Source organism: Diadema antillarum, unplaced genomic scaffold (genome assembly GCF_040938485.1).
Source record: "Diadema antillarum isolate AM-2024a unplaced genomic scaffold, OU_Dant_1.0 seq00001323_RagTag, whole genome shotgun sequence".
NCBI classification, from domain to species: Eukaryota; Metazoa; Echinodermata; class Echinoidea; order Diadematoida; family Diadematidae; genus Diadema; species Diadema antillarum.
The window spans coordinates 166,271-189,617 of NW_027272094.1; the positions used below are offsets into that span (position 1 = coordinate 166,271).

At 38.7% G+C, this 23,347-nt stretch overlaps 1 protein-coding gene across 1 annotated transcript in view; it reads right to left on the reverse strand.

The window, feature by feature from the left end:
- LOC139708262 (ephrin type-B receptor 2-like) overlaps positions 1 to 9,845 on the reverse strand; it is a 136,086-nt gene extending 126,241 nt beyond the window's left edge. The window contains exon 1 of the mRNA XM_071620233.1: positions 9,622 to 9,845. Within this exon, the coding sequence (XP_071476334.1) occupies positions 9,622 to 9,685 (64 nt within the window). The 5' untranslated portion in view covers positions 9,686 to 9,845. The remainder of the gene's footprint in view (positions 1 to 9,621) is intronic.
- Between the last annotated feature and the right edge of the window lie 13,502 nt (positions 9,846 to 23,347).

Genomic DNA, 23,347 nt, shown 5'->3' on the forward strand with positions numbered 1-23,347 from the left:
AACCCACTCTCGGAGCTCGCTCGACACACGAAGACAAGTATGGATTATCTACAAACACTCTCACTCGCGTTCTGGTCAGGTTTCTTTTCCATCCGCTCATGGAGGTTTGGCGATGGTCCATGCAGTTTCCACTCTGTGCACAGACATCCAAGTGGAAACTACACGGACCATTTACCAAACCTCCATGAATTCAGAACATGGCTCCCATGAGCGTATATCCACCACAGAGGACCTGAAAAATAACTTCACTAGTGGCCAGAATGTGCATGTAATTTGACAGGTACACACTATTAAAAAAAATAAAATAAAATAAAGAAAATGTCAGCTACCATAAAATGTCAAAATTCACTGGAAATGTAAGAGTATAAATGTTGATCTTCCACGGAATGGAGAAACATGTTCAAGTGGTGAGCCTGAGCCTGGGTATAAAAAAGAGAGATGATATAACTTTATTTTCATTCATTTTTTTTTTTTTTTTTTTTAGGGGGGGGAGGGGGCGAGTCTTTCTATTTCTAGTCATCTTTTGTCACATGACATACAAAACTATGAAACACTGGTTTCTATATAGCCAACAAGTGACCTAAACTTGCTATGTAAACATATTAAACATATAATATATAAAAAATAATATTATGTATATATGATAGGTTAAAAGAACATAAAACTCATAATCATGTGCATTTGGTCTGTTCTTACGAGTTCAGCATACCATCAATACTACATATAATCATAAATTTGAACAACCAGCTTTCTTTGTCTCTTCCCTTTTAAACTCTCTCTCTCTCTCTTTCTCATCTGCAAAGACTTGCACACAAAATTGCATATGATCAACAGTATCTGATAAAATCAGTGAACACAAGGATTAAAATATAATACAAATATGTCACAGCGATACTCTATCAGTTCAATGGGGAATACAACAAATGATTGAGAGGCCAAAAAAAGCACACAAAAATCTCTGAAGTAAAATGGCAAATCATGAGAACACTGCGGCTGACTTCTCTGCCACTCTCGTCCAGTCCCCTTTTATGCAACGATCGCCATGAGGGCAGGGCCACTTGTTTACGCCCGGCCAGCCCAGACAAAGGAAATTCCTCCGGTTTGTGCATGTTCTTCTGCCATTGTTACTTCTATTGTTTGGAATCGCTCCCAAATGCATCATTGTGTCAGAGCCAGAAGGGGGAGGGGGGGGGGGGGAAGAGAGGGGAAGGGGGAGAGAAGAAAGAATACAAATTTTACCCAACGGTCATTATCCCCACTGACCAGTGTAGCAGATGTCCAGTGGTCAGAGTAGATTTAATCAGACGAAGGAAAAAGTGAAATTGGGAGGGGGAGGAGAAGTGGAAAGAGAGTGAGTAAAAGAAGAGCGAACAGAAAGGATGTCATGTCATGAAAGTTTATCTGTTTCTTCAGATCACACAAATTCATATAATGCCCTATCCAAGCAACTAACCCTCACCAACCCCAACCCTCCCTTTTCTGTCCAAAGCAATGACAATTTTGATGTTCCATTTACACACAGATACTGTAGCTGTGTTATGTATGCACACTGTGTAGGCCTATACAACAACCTCTGAGATAATTGCCGATGTAGCCAACCTGAATTTATTAAGTTTATGAGACATGTTTAAATAGCAAAAGTATACAGAAACCCCTCTTCCGTCCCCACAAATAAAGACCACACATAAACACACTTTGAAGATTTAACAGCATTACTAAACAGCTACACAGGCATGTACTCACATTTCAAACAACCAAACAATCAGAGAATGGTACTATACAATGTGCAAATGTATTCATGATTTGCCCCCAAAAAGCCACGCGACCTCGGCCTCAGAGGTTGTGATTGGAATGAGGGGATTAGCGAGTGACTGGAGGCAAGACTATTAAAATACAGTAAAGCACTACTCACTGTACCACACAACATGTCCTCGGTTGCTAGTTAGCCTGAAGTCGGCAGGGAATGCCTCTGCCTGCAGTAGCCCAGATATGCAATGACATGGAATAAGATGCACAACAGCCAGCTGATTCCAACTCATGAATACAAAATTGGGTCACAGCAATCTTTTTTTTCCCTTCCCTCTCCCCTCCCCCTCCCCCCCCCCCCCCCCCAATCTCCCTTCCTTTTTCTTACTACCTCACTGTCTCCTTCTCTTACCATCATCCTATGTTTTGGGTACTCCGGTAGATTTTTTTTTTTTACCTCGATTTCCACCTCTCATCCATTTTCCACACCTTAAGTTGCACAGCTGTCTCTGAAATGACTTGTATCTGTCGCTTTTCACCTTCTAGCCATGTTCACCGGTAAAGTAGTACGTATTATCCCCTTCTCCTTTCTTCCTTTCTCACTCTGATTGTCTGGAAAATCTGTCTGCATCACCGTTTGCCGACAGACAATTTTCTTGCCCTCTTCCTGCATCCGCTCCTCCACCCCCCTTCCCCCCCCCCATATCCCAAATCCCATCTCTCATCTTCAATTTCATATTAATGAGAACTACACTCATTTGGTATGTACGGGCCCCATTCAATCTGTTGCAGTGGTGGTAATACATGATTATGCAAACTGTATGCACATCCAGCAACACAGCCAACGATGAATATCATGTGACCCGGCTTAACTCCAGCAAATTCTACTTGTAAGTTGAGTGTTTATTGGGCTACTTCACATTCACATTATGTTTGGATGGTTATTCGTTTTTATTCTTTATCCTTTCTTTTCAGGAAGAAATGTACAGGAAAATAGTTGCAAGAAAACAAATATGTGATAACATTATGCAGTATGTATAGGTCTATACCTCAGCCTGTGATATATATATATATTTTTTTTTCTTGGGGGGGGGGAAGGGGGGGGAGTAAACAAAAAAAATATTACTACTGATTACGAGATTTTGTATTTCATCTATGTCAACAATATCATGGCTACATACATGCCCATATAGCCAACAATATAGGCCCTATCACTTTTTAGCCTTTCTCCCAAATGTCATTTCTGTCGCCAACAGCATCTACCAACAGTGTGGATACCACTACCAGCTTCATAATGCTCTCTGCCTGCCCAACAAGATCCTACTGCCGACACACTGGTTGACACACTTTTTACCTACAGTAGTACTACACTACCGGTTTTCCTCTCCAGCGAAAAGCCTCGGCTCATGAAAGTTTCAAAACCTGAATATCTCATGAAATATTAGTGAAAGCTAGGCAGGTGCATCCAGCCAGTGAGCTGTTGTTGTTGTTTTTTCTTTCTGTCATTCTTTTCAGTGGATGCTAATGGTATCATTTCGTTTCAATTCAGGGAATGTGTGGACAAGAGTGATACACTTTGTGAAGTGCAATGCAGCGGGAAGTGGGAAAGAGTTGACACACCTTCCATGATGGCGTTCGTTCTGGGCTTATTTTTTTTTTCTTTTTCACGATGAATACATGATTTGGAACACAAGATGAGATTGCATTTGCTTTTCCATTAGTTTATTCGTTTGTTGAATGGTACAAGGGTTTATGAAGTGATTTTTAGCTGAAGCAGAAAGGCCTACAGAGACAGTTAAACATATTACAAGTGAAACTAAAATCACAGTATCTAAGATTTTTTTTATTCATTCCACATATAAGTAATACATGGTACAACTTGTTCCAACAACAAGTGGGATTAAATCAAACTTGTGCATGCATAAATGTCACGGTCATAATTTGGCTGACATCTTCAATGAACTGTGCTGCTATTATTCAACATCAAGTGATGTTAAGCACAGCACACAGCATGCCAAATATGGACCATCAAATATGCACAATAGCAAACATCGTTCCCCTATTATGTAGAGCTTGCAGTTGACATAAATCCTCAAAAAAACAACAAATTTTCTGCTGCACTGAATTTTTTGTTTGCACACCACGACTGGAAATGGTTGGATACACTTGAAAAGCTGGACAAGAGAATTAAGTGCCTGAATAGAGAGTATGCCCCCCCCCCCCCCCTCTACAAAAAATGAGGGCTGGGATTAGTGCAGACACTGTATTGAACATAATTTTTCACATGAATATGGGAATCACATTAGACTACAAGGCATCTCATATTAAAAAAATAAGCAATAACTCCATTATTTGTGTGTTAATGTCAAGAAGAAATTATCATTATGTAAATTACATATATCTCTAGTATAATCTTGGTCAAGATGATTCTGTTACTTGCAATCAATTCAATGAATTACAGATTTTGTGATTTTTTATGCTTATAGAATACCAGGATTTGCAGGAAGCCAACACTATAGCTTGACTTCAAATAACCACTCGAGGCCCCAAACAGGATGCCATGCTAGATGAATCACTACAGCCAACATTCAACTGTCAAAGAGTTTTCTCCAATATTTGATTTCCCTCAATACTTCATTGATCGGCGGTCTGTTGTCTCATGAAATTCCGTCTGAAATAACGCTCTTCCCCCAGAGCTGGAGTGCATTATTTTTTCATGTCAGTGACATCTCAGAAAAATTGTTTTATTCTTCCATGCCATGGCCTGGCTGCAAATATGAGTTTAGATTGCCCCTGGGTTTCTCTTGTCCACCTATATCACACGCTGTCCAGCAACGTGACCCAGGCCGCATCGTTTGGCCAGGAGGTGTGAAAATTTTGACCAGCACATCGCTCCATCCACAGAGGCACTGCCCTCATACCATTCATGGCAGTTGTCAAGGCAGAGAGACCAGACTGGTTTTCAGCCGATAATGGGGTAGGTCCACTACAACATCACGTCACTCGGCAGCACGGAGGAAAAAACAGGGGCGAAATTGATCTATGACCCCCATTACCAATGATGCACAGAGGAATGTGGTTGGTTGGGGGGGGGGGGGGGAGAGAAAGCTATGACAATAGCCAGTACATGAACTATATTTCCTCATGTGACTACTACACAGCAGCCACAGAAGATCAATTCACCCTCCCTACTTAAGGTTGTTCTTACAGCATGATACATGGCAATCTCTAAAAGATAAGCCATGTCACATCTAACTAGGATAAAACCATATTTTCCTTTAAAAAGGAAGATGCAGGAATCTTACACATTCACATGCACACCTGTGATGCATTTGGAGAGGATATGACATTTTGTACTATACAGGAGGACAGTGTGTAATATCACATAGGAGGTGATCATAAAAAAGTGATAATACTATTAAAGGAGATTCTGACTGCTTACTATATTCATCTAGACTGAACGAGGCAAGGAAAATAATATTCGGCATCAGATGTTTGTGATCGCTGGAAAAGCATCACTGCATTTCCGTCTCTGGAGCAAGATACCACAGTGCAAAGTGAGTGAATGCAGGAAATTTTACCGAGAATGTGCATTTAGATCAGAATAACATCACATCAAAAAGAAACCCCCCCCCCCTTTCATTTCCTGTGAAATTAGGGACTTTTACTGAGATTTTGATTTGCCACATAGTGATGTTGACCCTTCAAGTGTATGACAGTAAATCAGAAGTCATGATGCATATATAATACATATTCTTTCTCATTCTGTAACCCTGTAAATTGTGATATCTTTAAAATCACATACATAAAAATAAGACAGTAAATATATCATGACAATGTCTCAATCAGCCCAACACAAAAGCTATTTTAGCACATCAAATTCTTGACTCTTTTTGCCAGAAGTATACAAGGGCTATAATGCTGCCTAAAAAATGTGGCTTGCTCTGACTAGCTGTGAATAAGAAATTCATCGCATTGGGGGGAAGCGCACATGTGTGACCTCGAAATCCTTTCAAAGCAAGGAGCGATCGCCTCAACTGCCTCCCATTCTTTGCTGCCCGCAGGAGTTGATGGTAGTAGCCAAGGCAGTCAAGTCTTCCCCACTCACTCATTCTGCATTATTCCTGGGCGCAGCAAAGGCTGCAGAGGAAAAACCAGTCCGACCTCACAAAAACCCACTCAGATCTCATCCCGTCGTCTTTTCGTCCGGAATATTCTGACGACGGCATCACTTCCATCCAGATACTCGGGAGATACTTCATATTTTTGAGGGGCATTATCATCCAGGCTGAGGCAGGTCTGCCCCCCTCAGCCGCCTTCTCTTCACAGACGCAATCTCTGCAATTCACGGTCATAAATATGGCATCTCGCATTTCCCTCCACTCTTAAACTTGGATATTTCTCTCCCAATCTATCTCTCTCTCTCTCTTTTTCCAGTATTGTATCACTCTCCCAAATTGCGGAAAAATTACTATCTCCTCCGACAGATTGGTCTCCAATTTTACCCCTCTACCTCACCACCCTTCTCTTCCTTAATCGCGTCTTCTCTTTAATCCATCCATCAATCCATTCTTTCTAGAAACATCTTGCTCTCGCATCTTTTAGAAAAAAAGAGAGAGAGATATCCCTCAAAATTCTGCTTCATTCCCCCTCCCCCTTTCATAATCAAGTCTGAATTCCCCCCTTTCAAAAAATGATGTGGACAGAAACTGGAGATTCTCAGCCGACAAAAAAAGAAGAAGAAAGATATCTGGGGTAGCAATGGAGATGCGACCAAAATGAAGGTAAGGTATTCCTCTGGTTGCAGAGGTGTTTGATGCGTATCACACACGACACGATTTGGAGAAACAGCGCATACAATCTGTCTGCGGAGATATCTGACCCCCTTTGAACACTTGTCTGGTAGGTGCACAATTTTGACAATGAATTGGAAAGTAGATACCCATACACTGCACTCATCTATCTAGGTTTATTTGCATTGACGACTGGCTATGAAAAATGTATGTGAGTCATGCAGCATCTATGGATTTGCAATGAACCCCCCCCCCCCAAAAAAAAAAAAAAAAAATATATATATATATATATAGGCCTACAATTATACCATATACACTGTATGTATACCAGTTATTTGATGAGATAAATCTATAGGCCTATATACTTTCAAGTTCGTGGCCTTTGCCAGTGAGTTTAGATTTTCTTTTTACAACCTCATAACCTTTCTTTCTCTCTTGTGTAGAGTGCATGTCATTTTTATAATTCTGCTCACATACTCTGCAACAATCCTACCTGAAACAGGAAATAAAGCAGAGCTAGATAGGCATCTAACAACTTTCTCCAGAATCAACCATCTGATGAAATAACACAAACCACCACGCTAAAGGTCAACCCAGAATCTCAAAATGTCCACGACTGTATGGCAAAGGAGAGAGTATCTGATCCTCAGTGGGTGCCGTACTGAAGGTGCATTGGGGTTACAAGTCATTGTACCGATCATAAATTATCTCCCCGCAACACGGGGGTACTTCAGACCAGGTACACTGCCTCAGTAAAAACCTGCGTGTTGTGGTATAGATTTGTGAAACTAGCCATGGATGTTTTTTTTTTTTGCATCCAGCACACATCTACATGAGCTTGCAAAAATGATGTGGGAGAATGGGAGAAATGACGGAGTCGCTAAAGTGGAGTTTAATCAGAGGTTATTCGGAAATTTGTTGGCAAAGAAATGGAACAACATTGATATGAACTCACTCCTGCTTTTTTCTATTCTTTTTTCTCTCCCTTTCTTCTTACTTCTTGGCCAGAGAATAGGAGAAGTATGGGCAGCATTCATCAATTACAGGATAAGCCCTTAAAAGCTTTGGCCTCTCGCATTCTGACAATATGATTGGGACCACGAAACGGAATTACTACTTGAACCTTCCTCCACTGAGAATTTGCCGCAGTTCAGGAGGTGACTGACATCGAAGGGGGGGGGGGGTGGTGATGCCATTCATTAATAATAGTGGTCCCTCTACCATCTCAGGCCATACATGTGAACCAGTTTTTAATAGATTTCCCCCATTTTGCAGTTCATAATGAATTCAGATCTCACTTTAGAACTGGTAACACAAGAGGCAATTTTTTTTTTCAAAGCCAATATTCTTAACACCCATCAGACTTTTTACCTTGGAAACCGGTGCAACTATTAGCATAAAATTATGAACGGGTGATAATGCACTTCAGGGAAGATAAAATCTCAGCAAGGCACACCGATACATCAACTTCAATGACGTGCAGCTCCTTGTGTAGTTTCAGAACCAGCGTTCTATAAAAAGTGAGGAGTTAAAATTGTTTGCTGCCAAGCTGCAAATGGTAGCTGAGAATGTCAAGCTTTTATACACCCCCAAGGATTATTGCTCATTTCAATTCTTGATGACAGACTTAAGTTGTAGGCATATTTCTTGACAAATAGTGTATTTATCGGTAAATATTTTAGGAAGTAATATTTATTTGTGTGCACATCCATTGAAAATTATGTACGGTACTATTGGAATGAGTAGAAGTAGAAGAGGAAAACTGAGAAATAAAACAAAAGCAAAGAAGAAATTGACCATGTTGATGAAAAAAATCTGTGGCAATAATTAAAAAGTAGTGTAGTACTATTTAGCAGAAGTAGTAGTAGTTGTAGTAGTAGTGGTGGTAGTATAGAAGTAGTTGTAGTATATAGTAGTAGTATATAGTTAGTAGCAGTAATAGTAGTAGTAGTAGTAGTAGCCTGATGATGGCAGTAATAGATAAGTAACAGTTTAGTTCTATAATAGAATCCAAATCAACTCAGCTTTATTTGACAACCCAGCAACCACCTAAATATCTAGTTTGATAATCAACTTAATCAAAATGTAGAGCATCATCATTACAAAGAACACTGTAAAAAAAGAAGAAGAAGAAGAAGGAAATAAAAAAAGAAACTAAGAATTATCATTCACATCACTGACACTATGCTTTAGCCCTACCCCTAGAGCCCAGTAAAGTGCAGGCCATATATCCACATGTTCTAACAGCACTAAGTCAATCTAAACTGGGAATCTCATTTTAATTTTTGCCCTGTTTCTCCTCTCAAAACAGCATGCGAAATCATTTTTGACAGCCCGAAGGCGTTTGGGCAACAACGAAAATCGAAGACACCCCGCGATCAAGGAACAAATCAAGCGGCAACTCGGCAGGCGAGACACGGGCGAGCTCCGCGGGTCGTCTGCGAAAAGTCCCGACAGTCTGTCAATGGTGCCGCGGTCGCACTATACGCCGCGCAAAAAAAGAACTGCAAGGCAAAAACCTTCTGGCGATTTCTCTTTTCTAGCATTACTGCATGAATGTCGACATCAGGAGGGGAGGAATGGATAATCATTAAAACTATTTCACTCTTCCGCATCAAACAACTTTCACTAACATTCTTCTTTCCCTGTCAAATTCAGAGCTAGAACGTAGTGTTTAGATCAGATTTTGATTAACATAATTTTGACAGAAACCCCCTCTTCCAACAGAACCAACCGCTCACGGGAACGGAGAGGGGCCGCACCGAGACAACGCGTCAACGCGTTGGGCTTTCGGGGTACGATAACAACTTGTCCGCTTGCGTTGTTCAATTAACCGTAAACTGATTGCAATTTGCTTGAAAAGACACCGGCTGAGCATCTTTGACGTTGGTTTTCCCGCAAGAACATACATAAACTGTGTAAGACACAACTGCATAATCATAGTATATCGACAGTCATCTAGTTTGACGGGAGATAAACATATAATTAGACGGAGCATAACATGGAAGTTACAAGACATCCATCTCATAGCTCTAGTAGATTTCCAAAGACATCTCTATAACAAACAGGATGAGCCTCTTACCTTCTCGAGCGTGTGAACTCCAGAAAAATAATATGCTGAGTATAAAGAAATTCCGGTTATCCATTTTAGTGCAGGAATAAAGTTCCAAGATAGATAACACACACACACTCCTCCTCTTCACGGGAACCAAAAGTTGGAAGTTTTTTAAGTTATAACACACATATTTCAAGGAACTGGCTCTGCGCTCTCCGCACCAGACGCTATGATCGCACTATTCACCTGCGAGTGATCCTCAAGAATGATCCACCAACAGTGGTATCGCAAGAAAGCTCCGCTCCTCTCACACATGGTCCATGGTAGCATGCACATACACACACACACACACACAATCGTATTCAACACACACAAAAAACCTGCGAGGACTCGAGCATTTCAGGAGCAGGGGTGGCTTCACACGGCACGAGCCTAATCTCATCGACAAACATAACGGTAGTGAGTCCTAACGGTCACCTAGTTGTGAGCCCTCAACGTTCGCTTTCGCAAAGAGCGATGCTCACGCTGACCTTCGCTATCCGAATGTCAAAAGAAACGTGATATTTTTGTCAGTTATAGGCCTACCAAAATCGATCAACGGATACGTATATTTTTAATCAATATTTTGTTTATCGATGACGCCAATTTCATTACGTAAGTGGAATTTTACAACCTCGGACTCGTCTTTATGGCAATCCAAGAGTTAGGCCAGAGACTCGGTGTGTCTGCATATATGTGATTAATTCTGCTATGACAGTCGAGTAATATGAACAGTTTTCTCAGATTCTTCTGTTATTCCTCTGTAAACTGCTGCCTGTTAAAATCAATCAAATAAACAAATTGCAAATCAACCAATGAAGAAATAAAATAAGAAAATCATACAAACATAATGCTGGATTTTCATACCTGTACAAGTGAGAGGAATCAACAATGCTTTCCAAAGTAAAGTTTGCAGAAATCTGGCCAGGACATGCGTTGAGTAATTTCGTTGTTATTCATTGACTTTTTTATTTAGTTTATAATTGGATTTGGTAACAGTCAATGTCATTTCGAGAGACATTAGTCGTTATCCATAACTTCACGACTTTATTTTGATATTCAATTCAAATTCAATTCAATTCAATGCAAATGAATTTATTGGGAATTTTCTGCATTGAAATATTACAAATGAAATACAGTAATTTCGTTTTATTTTCAAGACAATAAAACATGCGGTGGGGTGTGTACATCCGAACATAACCGAGATAATTACACGTGTACAGATTGAAGAAAAGAATAAGAGAACACGTCAATGTGGGAACTACTCGGGATGTAATGAATCAAATGATCTGACTGAATTATGGCGCAGGTATTGGGAGTGTGAATGCAGACGACTGTCGTCAAGTAAGCATAGAGCTTGAAGATACGACAGCCTTAAATATTTATATCCAGAAGATAAATCCAAATGACACGAAAACTATTGTCAATTACTTTTTTTTTATCTATTATTCTCTCACCTCTGACGTAATGAAGAGAGAAAGGGGAATTGTCATCGTCAACAACACTGAGGAAAAGGATTGAGTTTTAAAATTTTTATAGTTTAAGTAGGACCTGGTACTAACTGGAAGATTCTACACTCAAGTGAATGAGCATTCTCCTCGGTAAAAAATACAGAACTATAGAGTTTTTGCATTCCTATCAGCTTACATCCTCATTATAGCTACTATAAAATTGACAGGAACAATGAATAAAATGGAATTCGAAATGTATTCGTTCGTGGAATGTCCAGTTGTATTTCATACTTTCCAGAGCAAAAGGATTTGAATGTTGGATAAGGAAAATAGTTTGTGTGTGTGTGTGTGTGTGTGTGTGTGTGTGTGTGTGTGTGTGCAGGGAGGTGGCCCAACCTCCCTGGTGTGTGTGTTGAATATTGTTTGTTTTTAGGAGTTTTGTTTGTTAGTTACTGTCCTTATTGTTGTTGTTTTCCCCTGTCGTATATTATTATTCCGTTTTTTAAATCTAATTTAATCTCCCTTCACCTGGAGAAAGTCGGTTTTCGAAGTATCAGGTCAAAATATGGTCTCCAAACATCGGGCGCATCAGTTTAGCCCCGGCCAACCAATCATGTTTCGGGTAGAAATGCGTGTACCAAGCCGAGATGGCTCTTACGATGATTTACATGCACATGTCACTGCACGAAAATGGCTTGTAAGTTTCCTTGAAATGCGGGCTTAAAATGCGACGCGCGGAAAACCGCGAGATCAACATCCACGTTAAAATAAATGTGAAATTGAAACAGGCAAACAACTAAATGCTACAAAAGATTGGTGATCAGTTTTCGCCGAATTGTTTGTCCAGAGCGATCAATAACTGTTTAATGTCTGGAAATAGAGGGCTTTCACTAAATTGATATTTCATCATGTACCGCATTTTCTTGAGCATGATGGTATGATTGCGTAACATATCACGTTTATGCAGGCAAGCGTAATTCCTTGACTGTCCACAACGAACAGCGTCGTAAATAGTGCAGAGTGTAAAGTACAAACGAGGAAAACAATTGTTGGTCGATTAGTTTTATTCATATGTCACTGAACTCAGGTACACAACATAATTATAATAATTTTCTTTTCTAAGAAAGCGATCGATATAAACTCCAAAGGGCGTCTATTCTTTTCAAGTTATTTAAACTATTTCACTCAATAACCGAGTGTGTAGAACGAAAACCTACTCTCGCTTTATGTTTGCGTTTGTAATGGCCAAGTATCATCTCCAGTGTATTTGTGGTGGTGGAGGCAGTTTTCCTTCTCAGATATTCTTCAAAATCAAACTAATCTTGGATGTAGAACATATCAGATTTCATGAATATTACATTCCAGTCATTTAAGATCTATTTTGTACACGACAGTTCCCGATCAGAAGACGGTATAAAGATATACAAACATACATTATTATTATTTCGTGGTTCTGTTTCTGTTTCTTTTGATGATTACTAATAAATCATTCCTTTCTTGTCATTTCTTCTCCATCACGTGAGCCCAGTTTGACTATTCAACCTTTACTTTTCATGTCCGTGACGTTGACCAGACGTCAAAATCTGCTTACAGCATTGCTTTAAAGTGGACCTGTATTATTAGTAGCACTGGTGATGGAATCATCCTCATGCAAAACAAGACAAGGGGATATCATTTTTAGGAATGACACCAGGGGTGTCGAAGTTCTAAATCGAAGTAATGACATGATCTCAAGATGATTCATTACATTCCTGCTTGATTATTCCAGAGCAAAGACTCGGATAGAGCACAATGATACAAAATCAAAATTGATGCTACTGAAAAAAAAAATATATATATTTTTTTGTTTCGATTATGTGTGTGTGTGTGTGTGTGTGTGTGTGTGTGTGTGTGTTTTGTTCTCCTTCTTCTTCTTCTTCTTTTTTTTTTGGGGGGGGGGGAGTGGGTGTTTGCTTTGTATTGTATATAACTTTTTGTTTTACCCATTGTTTTCTGTACTCTTTATCAGGGGCGGATCCAGGAATTCCGTAGAGGGGAGGCGCCTTTACAAAATTAAAGGGGGCGCACGGCCTCCCCCCCCCCATTTTTCTTTTTATTTCTTTTGTTTAAAAAATAAATAAATAAAGAGGGGCGCGCACCCGGTGCGTCCCTGGATCCGCCACTGTCTATACTCCTAATCGCGGGGGGGGGGGGGGGGGGGGGGGGAGGAGGAAGAGGAGGATGAAGAGAGTGACAGGGTGACGTAGAGGGCGCTCTACACAAATTATGTACCAGTGCCGCATATTCTTAATACGGCACTGATGTCCCATCTGATACTTAGACTTTTGTTAATCAGGTTTAGTAATAACTGTTAACATGGTAAATAACATGTTAACTAGTTGGTTTTTGTGCATCATGGCGCAAAGACGTCCCGAAGTCAATCTGTTTCATGCGTCGATTCGTGTGTCTGTTGTCACGCATGATGACCGTCATCTTTAAAAGAAATTTTTGTGGCATGCTCAATTGACATGATGTATAATAAAGAAAGGGAGAAGTGATAATTTAGCTACAAGCTAACATTCATTTTTAGTATAGGTTTGATAGCAGCTCAACGATGTTGTCAGAATGTTTCTTTGCTTGTGTTTGCTTTTACGTGTATGTGTATGTGTGTGTGTGTGTGGGGGGGGGGGGTGGTCCGTATTGTTTTCAACCCTCCCCTCGTCGGCATGTCTTCATCCCTACCCCTCCGTCCATCTCTCTCGCGCTGAGTATAGTCTGTTTGTTTGTTTGTAAACGTGTCTTTTGTGTGATTGTTTTTATTTGTTGTTGTTTTCCGTGCATTGTCTTTCCATTGTTCTGCTTGATCTTCTTCTGGTTGACTTCGCTGGAAAAGCAAGCAACCATACAAACAAACCAACAACCAAACAAAGCTACAATCAAAAGTCCCAGAAGCGGCACATGTATAGGTTTATGGGACCGCTGCCCATCTTTTGCGTGGACGGTATGAGTTCGTGATTAGATGTATACTTTTCCTCTATAGATAAACTTTCCTTTGTTCGAAACCCTTTTGATATTTCACAAAAATCAAGATTTGATTTTCTTGTAGATTTTCCTGCGCACAATTCAATCTTGTCAATTCTAAACAGGACAAAAAATAAAATAAAATGGGGGGGGGGGGAGTAAATCAAGCTGGATCCACAAACATGAGAGTTGAGAGGAAAGGTACAGAGTTGATAATGACATTTGCAACCTGCCGTCAAAACATCTCCCTCAGCGAGAAAATTGACAATTTCCACCCCCTAGACAATGCTTAGACCAGACATCGGAGATAACACGATAACACCGTACTTTTTCTTGGGTACCGCACAGTTTGTCTTCTTTCCACTTTCCAATCTTGTTACGGCGGGGCGTAGGCTCTTATCGGCGCGTGATGTCGTCAGGATAGATTTCATTCAGCCGGGCGGCGTGGTGCGAAGCCGAGTCCGGGCGGGCGACCACCCACTTGCGCACGCGACAGTTTCGGCGGAGCATGTGGCTCGTCTCGTCGAGTCTCCAGCCGCGCGCGCATGATGAGGTGAACTTGACGACGGTACTACTGTACCATGAAGAACGTCATGTGGTTGACGAGTATGTGCAGCTGTTGACGCCGTGGTAGCTGAGGACACGGTAGAATGAAATTACAATGGGTTGGAAACTGGGCCAATGTTTGTATCATCACTGTCTTCATGGTTATCACCCATCAACCAGTGTAAGTGGTATGTGCCATTTGGATGGTGTGCGCAAGAAAGACGGTAGCGTGAAATAAAACATAACAAGATTCGCAGTTTGAGTTCCCGCCACATTTTTTAAATACTTTTATTAAAGGGAGGCAGTAGCGCAAATTTACGGAGAACTGTAAGCTTCTTGCTCAATAGTCCACTGCCTACGAGAATATGTTTGGTCCTGTGCGAAAGCCGATGAGAAATTTCAAAATTTCGGTAGGGGGACGGTTAGTGTCATCGTCAACATCTGATGAAAACCAGCTACAGTATTTACAGCACACTGATACAAATTGATCATTAAGAAAGCAAGTCATGTCCATCTGACTCAGTCACACAGCAACCTCCCTGGTTATAGGCCTACATAACGTCTAAAATGATACGAGAAGGGCACATCTAATTTTGTTCAACATAAAGTGCAAGAGATGCCAATGACATTGTAGAAACAGATGCCAGTGAAGTCACACAACACAGCCCACAGGTCAGACCATGAATAATAATATCATTTCTTTACCAAATACAACGCTGGTCAAGTTAGACCAAGGAGGTACCAGGCGAGTCTAGTAGTAACTCCTTAAATTCAGATTGCATTTTCTATTTAAAGCGGACCACACTGGACCTAAATTCTTCTTCAAGACCACTGGCGTGGATATGTATTATTATATCTGCCTCCTGCTACACTACACATTTAACTATTTGAAAAGGTTTGTCTCCAAAGTTAACTTGAAGTGAGAAGACAATTTCGTAGGGAATATTGCGGCAAGTATATAGACGACAAAGGATACTAGTATTGAATCTTCGGCAAATCAATATTTTCGCTGTTCCTCGTGAAAGACAAATTTATGACGGAATTAACATTCACAAGTCATAACTTACAGAACAGTTATTATTCATGATGAGATAATTTTCTGTGCGTCTCATCATTCTTCTTCCATGATTTAAAGGGATCGTACAGTTTTGGTTGAGACCTTCAGGTTTCTAACATTTTTTCTTGAGATAATGAGAAACCTCTTATGAAATATAAAAGAGCATGTAATTCTATGAGGAATTCAACGTTTATTCAATGAAAATTGATTTTGAAATGGCTAAGATATCCGAAAAAGAGCAATTCTAATAAAGTGTGGGACCCACACTTTATTGCAATGGCTTTGTTTTACTTTGTTTTTTGATGTTTCAGTCAGTCCAAACCCGATTATAATCAAATAAACTTTGAATTCCTCTTAAAATGGTATACTCTGTACTATATCATAAGTGTTTTCTTGGTATCTCGCAAAAAGTGAAAAGCCAAATTCTCATCTCCACCAATACTGTACCATCCCTTTAAACCAATGCTTTCGAAATTCAATAATTCTTCACAGGATTGATAGATGGTACACTGACTTTCAGTGATCGATGGGTTAGATCAGAATCGGATGGAAAGGGGAAAATATAAGTACAAAATTGTCGCAGGTCACAGCAGGTGCCGATATAGGACCTTCGGCATAGGTCAAGGAGTTGGGGAGAACCGAGACAACGCCCTCTAATGCCCTTTGTGCGTACAGCTTTCCTCGAAGAGAGGTTACAATAGTATTAGTAATGGCACACTACTATCTAATTATGTGCATAATTATACATGAAATTCACTTTTTTAGTCATTTTATCACATCAAGTAACACGTATGAGGGGAAATACCAAGTACCTTGACCAACTAATAACTCCAGTGCCTCTATAGTCCATAGTATATCATCAGCATCATGCAGCTCGCTGTCGAAAAGGTAAACGGAGTTACAACTAAAAAAATTAATGTACATTTCCCACTCCCAAATATCCCCTACACACCTCTATGGCTTCGTTCTCTTTCCCGCCCCCTCCTTCGGGAAGTTGGACATGTCGTCATAAAACCCACACCAATCATGATCTATCGAAGAAACGGTCGAGCTGCGATCGCTGTATGATATCCGATGTCTTTTGTTCGAGAGAAAATTGAAATAATTGATCACTGAAATAAGAAGGAAGGAGAAGCAAGGCAGGGAAGAAGAAGAAGAAGAAGAAGAAGAAGAAGAAGAAGAAGAAGAAGAAGAAGGAAGAAATAGGAAACAGAAGAAGGAGAAAGAGGAGATGTTTCGGAGAGGAGAGACTATCGTTCATATCAAGTTATGGCAATGTTCTGCCAATTGTATCACGTTAGCGCACTATCCTTCACCTTGGGACAACAACAATCCCTTACACGATTTGATCAAATCATGTAAGGTTGCAAATTTCCATATTAATGAAAGGAGTAGGGTGTCGTTGTCACTGTACGACGCTTTGTGACTGCCTGCATGTTATTCCTGTGTTATCTACACACACACACACACACACACACACACACACACACACACACACACACACACACACAAGAACACCACCAACAGCAACACACACAAGCACACACTCATACTATCACACACCCATAACCCTATTTATACATACACATGCAAACAACATCGATAACAAAAAATATCAATACACCTGTACAAAATCCCAAATATAATCAATTCTCGTAGAACAATTTCAATTCAATTCAATCATAGTTTATTTCCAATCAACGAAAATCAAAAACATAGTACAATGTATACATGTCATTAAATGATATTGTTAAAACGCTTGCAAAAGATTCATGTAATATACGAGACAAATTATAGAACAACATATATGTACAATAATAAAGAGGAAAACTGTACAAATACTACGTGGGCGAGCGGAAAATAAATTCGATCATGGAAAATAGTGATCCACTAAAAAGCAAAGCTTGTCGGACGTGGATCGCTAGATAAATAATGAGTGAATGATATACTATTCTATAACAATATACATGTAGTTATTTTGAGATACACAGGTCGGGAAAAAAATATAGAATACCAATGCTATAGTGCCCGGACACTGTTCATTGAACCACGTGTACCGGGAAAATATGACAAGGACAATACATTCGTACACACATTCAATTACCCACACGCATATACACTGTTGGACGCGAGACAGTACCGAGAGGAGAGAAGACGGTAACAATACAAGTCTACGAAGAACAATAGACAGGAAAGGAAAAGGAGAGAAGAAAGAAGAGAGGTCTGCACACAGAACACGCCAAGTGCTGCGATATCAGGACAGGTGAAAGCTCAAGCATAAATTATAACAATTTAAATTATCTAAGATTATAAGTAGAAAGTAAATGTTTTCTGAGTTTATATTTAAATGTGACAAATTTGGGGGAATCTTTTAAACTATTATCTAATTTATTCCAAAGTCTGGGTCCGGTATAAAGAAATGTATTTTGGGCATGTGCGGTTCTCATTAACGGAAGATGGAATTCGTCGGATCGTCGCGTGGGATAGTTATGAACATGACTATTTCGATGAAATAAATCGTGGAATATTTTAGGTAAAAAGGTACTGTTGTAATTAAACATAAACTGACCAAGTTGAAACACATACAAATCATTTACTTTTAATATTTTATGGTCAGAAAACAAAGCATCTGTATGTTCTCGGGTATGTAAATTAAAAACAATTCTAAGCGCTTTCTTTTGCAATAAAAGAAGTTTATCAAGTAACATCTGATATGTATTACCCCAAGCAAGAATCCCGTAGTTTAAATAAGGGAGTATCAAACTAGAATAAAGAGTTAATAATGCAGATGAAGGAAGATAATATTTTAATCTATTCATTACGCCAATGTTACGTGAAATAATTTTACATATGTTATCAATATGATTCCTCCATGAAAGCTTGTTATCAACGCAAACACCAAGAAATTTAAAAGAAGAAACTTCTTCTAAGGGAGTAGTATCAAATGTTATATTGCCTGGGAGGCTATCTAAAGAATTACTAAAGAGCATAACTTTTGTTTTTTGAATATTTAATGACAATTTGTTTGCGTATATCCATTGTATGACCTTTATCAATTCTTCATTGACTGTTCTTATTAAGATATTTGGGTCAGGGTGGGGAAAAAAAAGATTAGAGTCATCCGCGAATAATATGAATGATAGTTTCTCCGACGATCTATGAAAATCATTAATATAAATAATGAATAACAATGGGCCTAATAAACTCCCTTGTGGAACACCACATGCAATTGTTTTACTTTGAGAGTCAAAGCCGTTGACATGTACAAATTGGGATCTTTCTGATAGGTAACTCGTGAACCACTCCAAGGCCTTTCCACGTATTCCATAATGAGACAGTTTGGCGAGAAGTATTCCGTGGTTAATCGTGTCAAAGGCCTTGGAGAAGTCCAAGAAGATACCTATTGTGTGTGAAAGTGTGTCGAGTGCGTGTGTGACTTTGTCGATGAGGGCAAGTAGTGCGTGTGTTGTGCTGTGATTTTCCCTGAATCCAAATTGAAAGTTTGAAAATATGTCGCAGGTTTTAAGAAAACGTACTGTCCTGATGTAGACTATTCTTTCAAGAATCTTAGAAATAGAAGATAATAAAGATATGGGTCTATAGTTATTGACATCATCCTTCTCCCCTTTCTTATAAATAGGAATTACTTTCGCAATTTTCATGCTATTTGGCACATGGCCAGTTGCAAGCGATGAGTTGATAATATGTACTAAGGGATCCACTATTTGAGGAATTATGTTTTTTATCAAATAGTTGTCAATTCCGTCGTGGCCAGGACTTTTACCTTCTTTCAAATTGGCAACAATCTTTATTATTTCTTCTTTATATGTTGGGTCAAAAAATATAGTTTTAGAGTTAGGTGTATCTAAAAAATCACTAAAAGATTTACTAGAAAGAGGAATATTTTGAGAAAAATTTTTTCCAATTGAAGAAAAGAAATCATTAAAAATTTCAGCCATGCCAGCGGGAGTGTTGCTGGAGGCATTGCCCCACCGAACTTCAGAAATATTAGATGAATTGTTAGGTGTATTCATAGCATTCTTTAATGTTTTCCATGTGTTTTTAATGTCATTTTTATATTTGCTTATCTGATTAACATAAAAAAATTTCTTCTGCGTACGCAATAATTTGGTGAGTGTGTTTTTGTATGAAACATATTTTTTCTTATTTTTTTCAGTGGAATTACATCTATATTTATAAAACAAATTATTTTTCCTATTTATAGATCGTAATATAGACTGGGTTATCCACGGGAGTCTTGGAATTTGCTTATATCTATTTTTTATGTTACGCAGGGGAATATGGTTATCGATTTCAGAGGTAAGAGTAGATATGAAATAATCATAAGACAAATTGACATCGGTAGTGTTGTATACAGAAGACCAATCGAGTTCTTTTAAACTGTTTTGGAGACTTGTAAGATTATCTACAGTAATCTTACGACGCTTATAATAATTATTTTGTTTATTCAGTTTAATTGGAACCTGAGCAAATATAGGAAAGTGGTCAGTGATGTCTGAGAGGACGATACCAGACTCAGGAAGTGGAAGAACATTACAAAAAATGTTGTCTATGAGAGTAGCCGATTGGCTGGTGACACGGGTAGGCTTGGAAATTAATGGTAAAAGCGAAGCAGACATTAATGTTTCTATAAATTCTTTTGAACTGTTTTGGGAGTTACATTTCATGAGATCGATATTAAAATCGCCCATCAGAAATGTATCTTTAATAGATATCATGGGATTTTGTACTAAATCCTGCAAAACTGTCAAAAAATCATTACACCAATCATAATGTTTTTTCCATGTGGATTTATCAATTCAATAAAAAGGGATTAGAGTACATCGCTCATAACACTAATCTCCTCATGTATAATATATTTAAATTTTTTCGAGATGTACAAACCAACTCCTCCACCAACTCTTTCATTTCTATTTCTAAATACAAATTCGAATCCGGGTAAAGAAAATAAATGACTGATATTAGAGTTCAACCATGTTTCTGTTAGCCCTATGATGGAGCAAGATTTATGATCTGGGTTTTCTAAGAGTAAGCGCAACTTATCAAAATTTTTATTGATACTGCGTATGTTAAAGTGAGCTAACAAAAATGTTTCATCAACTGTATTCGTGATCCGATTTTTATACTGATTTTCGGTCAAATAAACACACGATGGACTCTGGACTGGATCATTTGAGTCAAAGTTATATTCAAATTCTTGTGCTGAGGTATTGTATTTATCGGATATGTAATCTTCATATAAACTGGAGATCGTATTTGCATGATCAGATTCAGAGTGCCTTACTGTGTTATAAAATTCATCATTATTCAAGGAATTAAAAGCAAAATTTATTGTGTCAGCCATGGGTTAGAATGTAAAACATTCGGGAATTAATAACTGGCCTCCCGCCTGGTCCTAACTCAGCAGCTACGTGGGGGTATGCAGACCTAAAAGAAGAAAGGAAACCGAAATGCGTACAGAGAAACATGAAACACAGACAAAACAAGGAAACGAACATGAACACAGATGACACAGAATCAACATCGTTGCGGATGGTACACAAGGCCATACATGGGCTCGTATACAATACCTAACATGAACTTATTTAACAAACAAAGACGTGTGCTACACGTACTAGGCAGCGTCCACGAGCATATTAAACTTCTCGACCACTTAATGACAAAATAAGGAACCAGTTATTGTTGTGGGTTTTTTTGGTAGTCGGATCGCCTATCCAAAATAACTAATTCTTATACCATTGGGATTTATAATCAGTACGAACAATTATATCAAAGTAATGCAAAAACACATACACACAAAAATGCAATTCCATTGTTATTGTTAAAATTTTCATCAAACTGATATGCAAATACAAACAAAATTGCCCAAAATACGAGTACACAATGTGTAAATACATAAAATAATAGATAGCCCAATCTGTCTCACTGAGTGAGTACCCTAGATAAAAGAGCGAGGGAGTGAGGGAGAGAGAGAGAGAGAGAGAGAGAGAGAAAGAAAAAAATGAGTGAGAGGGGGAATGAAAAGAGAATCTAGACAACAAATCTTGACGAACTGAACAAAACGGCTATGCAATTAACTTTTAACATTCGTGGGTATACATGTGTCTACAGGTGTGTGTGTGTGTGTGCATAAGAAGGCAAAAGCAAAGCCGAGAATAGATGAAAAAATAAAGGCGTGTTGTCACCTGGGAAAAATATTTACACAATTATTACGTCATTACACTCTCTCATAAAAATAACGTTCTGACAACAGAACGCCTCCCAATCTCCAGTTATTTTAAATATGTTATGGCTTTGAATTTTAAACAACTAATACAGTAAGACAACCAACGGCAGTCAAGGGGCCAACATCACCTGATATGATACAATAAATTGCCATAACTATCCATGAGTATAAACAGCACCTATAAACAAGCCCAAGAAGTACAGCAACGAAGGTTGCTGGGCGACGGTGTCCCAAAACAGGTGATCCGTGTCCCTCCCCCCCCCCCCCCCCCTCCAGCTACCGCAAAGTTCATAATAACAACATTCCAGAAATATAACAAATTTAGTCAAACATTACTTCTTTAGCGTTAAACGGATGCATATTTTCCGGCGGTGTACAAGTAACAAACACAACATAAGACAAATTACTGAGACAGCTTCGTGTAGCAGAGCTTTAAATCAATCTTATCGTATTACATTATACTAACAAACATTTTATCTTTGTTAAGTATAATTATATATAAAAATGATTATATGAGTTAACTTTCCCCGGAACTGTTACCAAAAACAAAACATAAAATGATAATTCTGATTACCGAAAAACTATTACAAATACAAACATGTATTTAAACCTGGTTGGTACTGGAAAAGGGGGGCTCGTACGACAAATACATATATATCTTAATTTGTGATCAACTTTATCCATTACACAAACAAACAAATGGGGTTTATGTAGATCGTTTTCCTATTCCCTTTCTTCCTTATCATCTGATTATTTTTTTTTCAATACCGGGTTTGATCTGAAGGTCATACATGAGAATCAGCATTCCACACGAAAAATAAAGAACTTGATGTCAACATGGACATACATTGTGGAATAGATATTATGAATAAATACGTACTGTATGTTTTACTTTGTCTTGACTAAAAAATGGAAATGAAAAGGGAAAAAGAAAAAAAAAAACCTTCATATTATGCGTATTATGCTTGGAGAATTTTCACACACATACAAAAACAAAATGTATTAAACTTTGAAGTCAGCTTTAACACAGGTTTCAGTCATTTTAACAAATAAAAGGATTTTTCTTTCTTCATTCTCCTCTTCCTTGTTTATTACAAAATGGAAATAATTCAAAGAAGAAAAGGTGTGAAATGATGTCACGCAGCAAATAACCTGCTTTAAGTTTACTTTCACTATAGACCTATTTCATGATACAATTGTAAGTATAACAGGTAAGGTAAAAGCTAAATCCAATTTACCTTCATCTCCTCCTTCTCCTCATTGCTTTTTTTTTTTTTTTTTGGTGCAATTAAGAGTGGGTCTGTGAAGGCTTAACTTATCTAATCAATGAAGAAAAGATATACACGAACAATGATATTTTCACAGCACACAGTCTCATATCCGGATTATTTTCAGGATGGCAGGTATCGATGT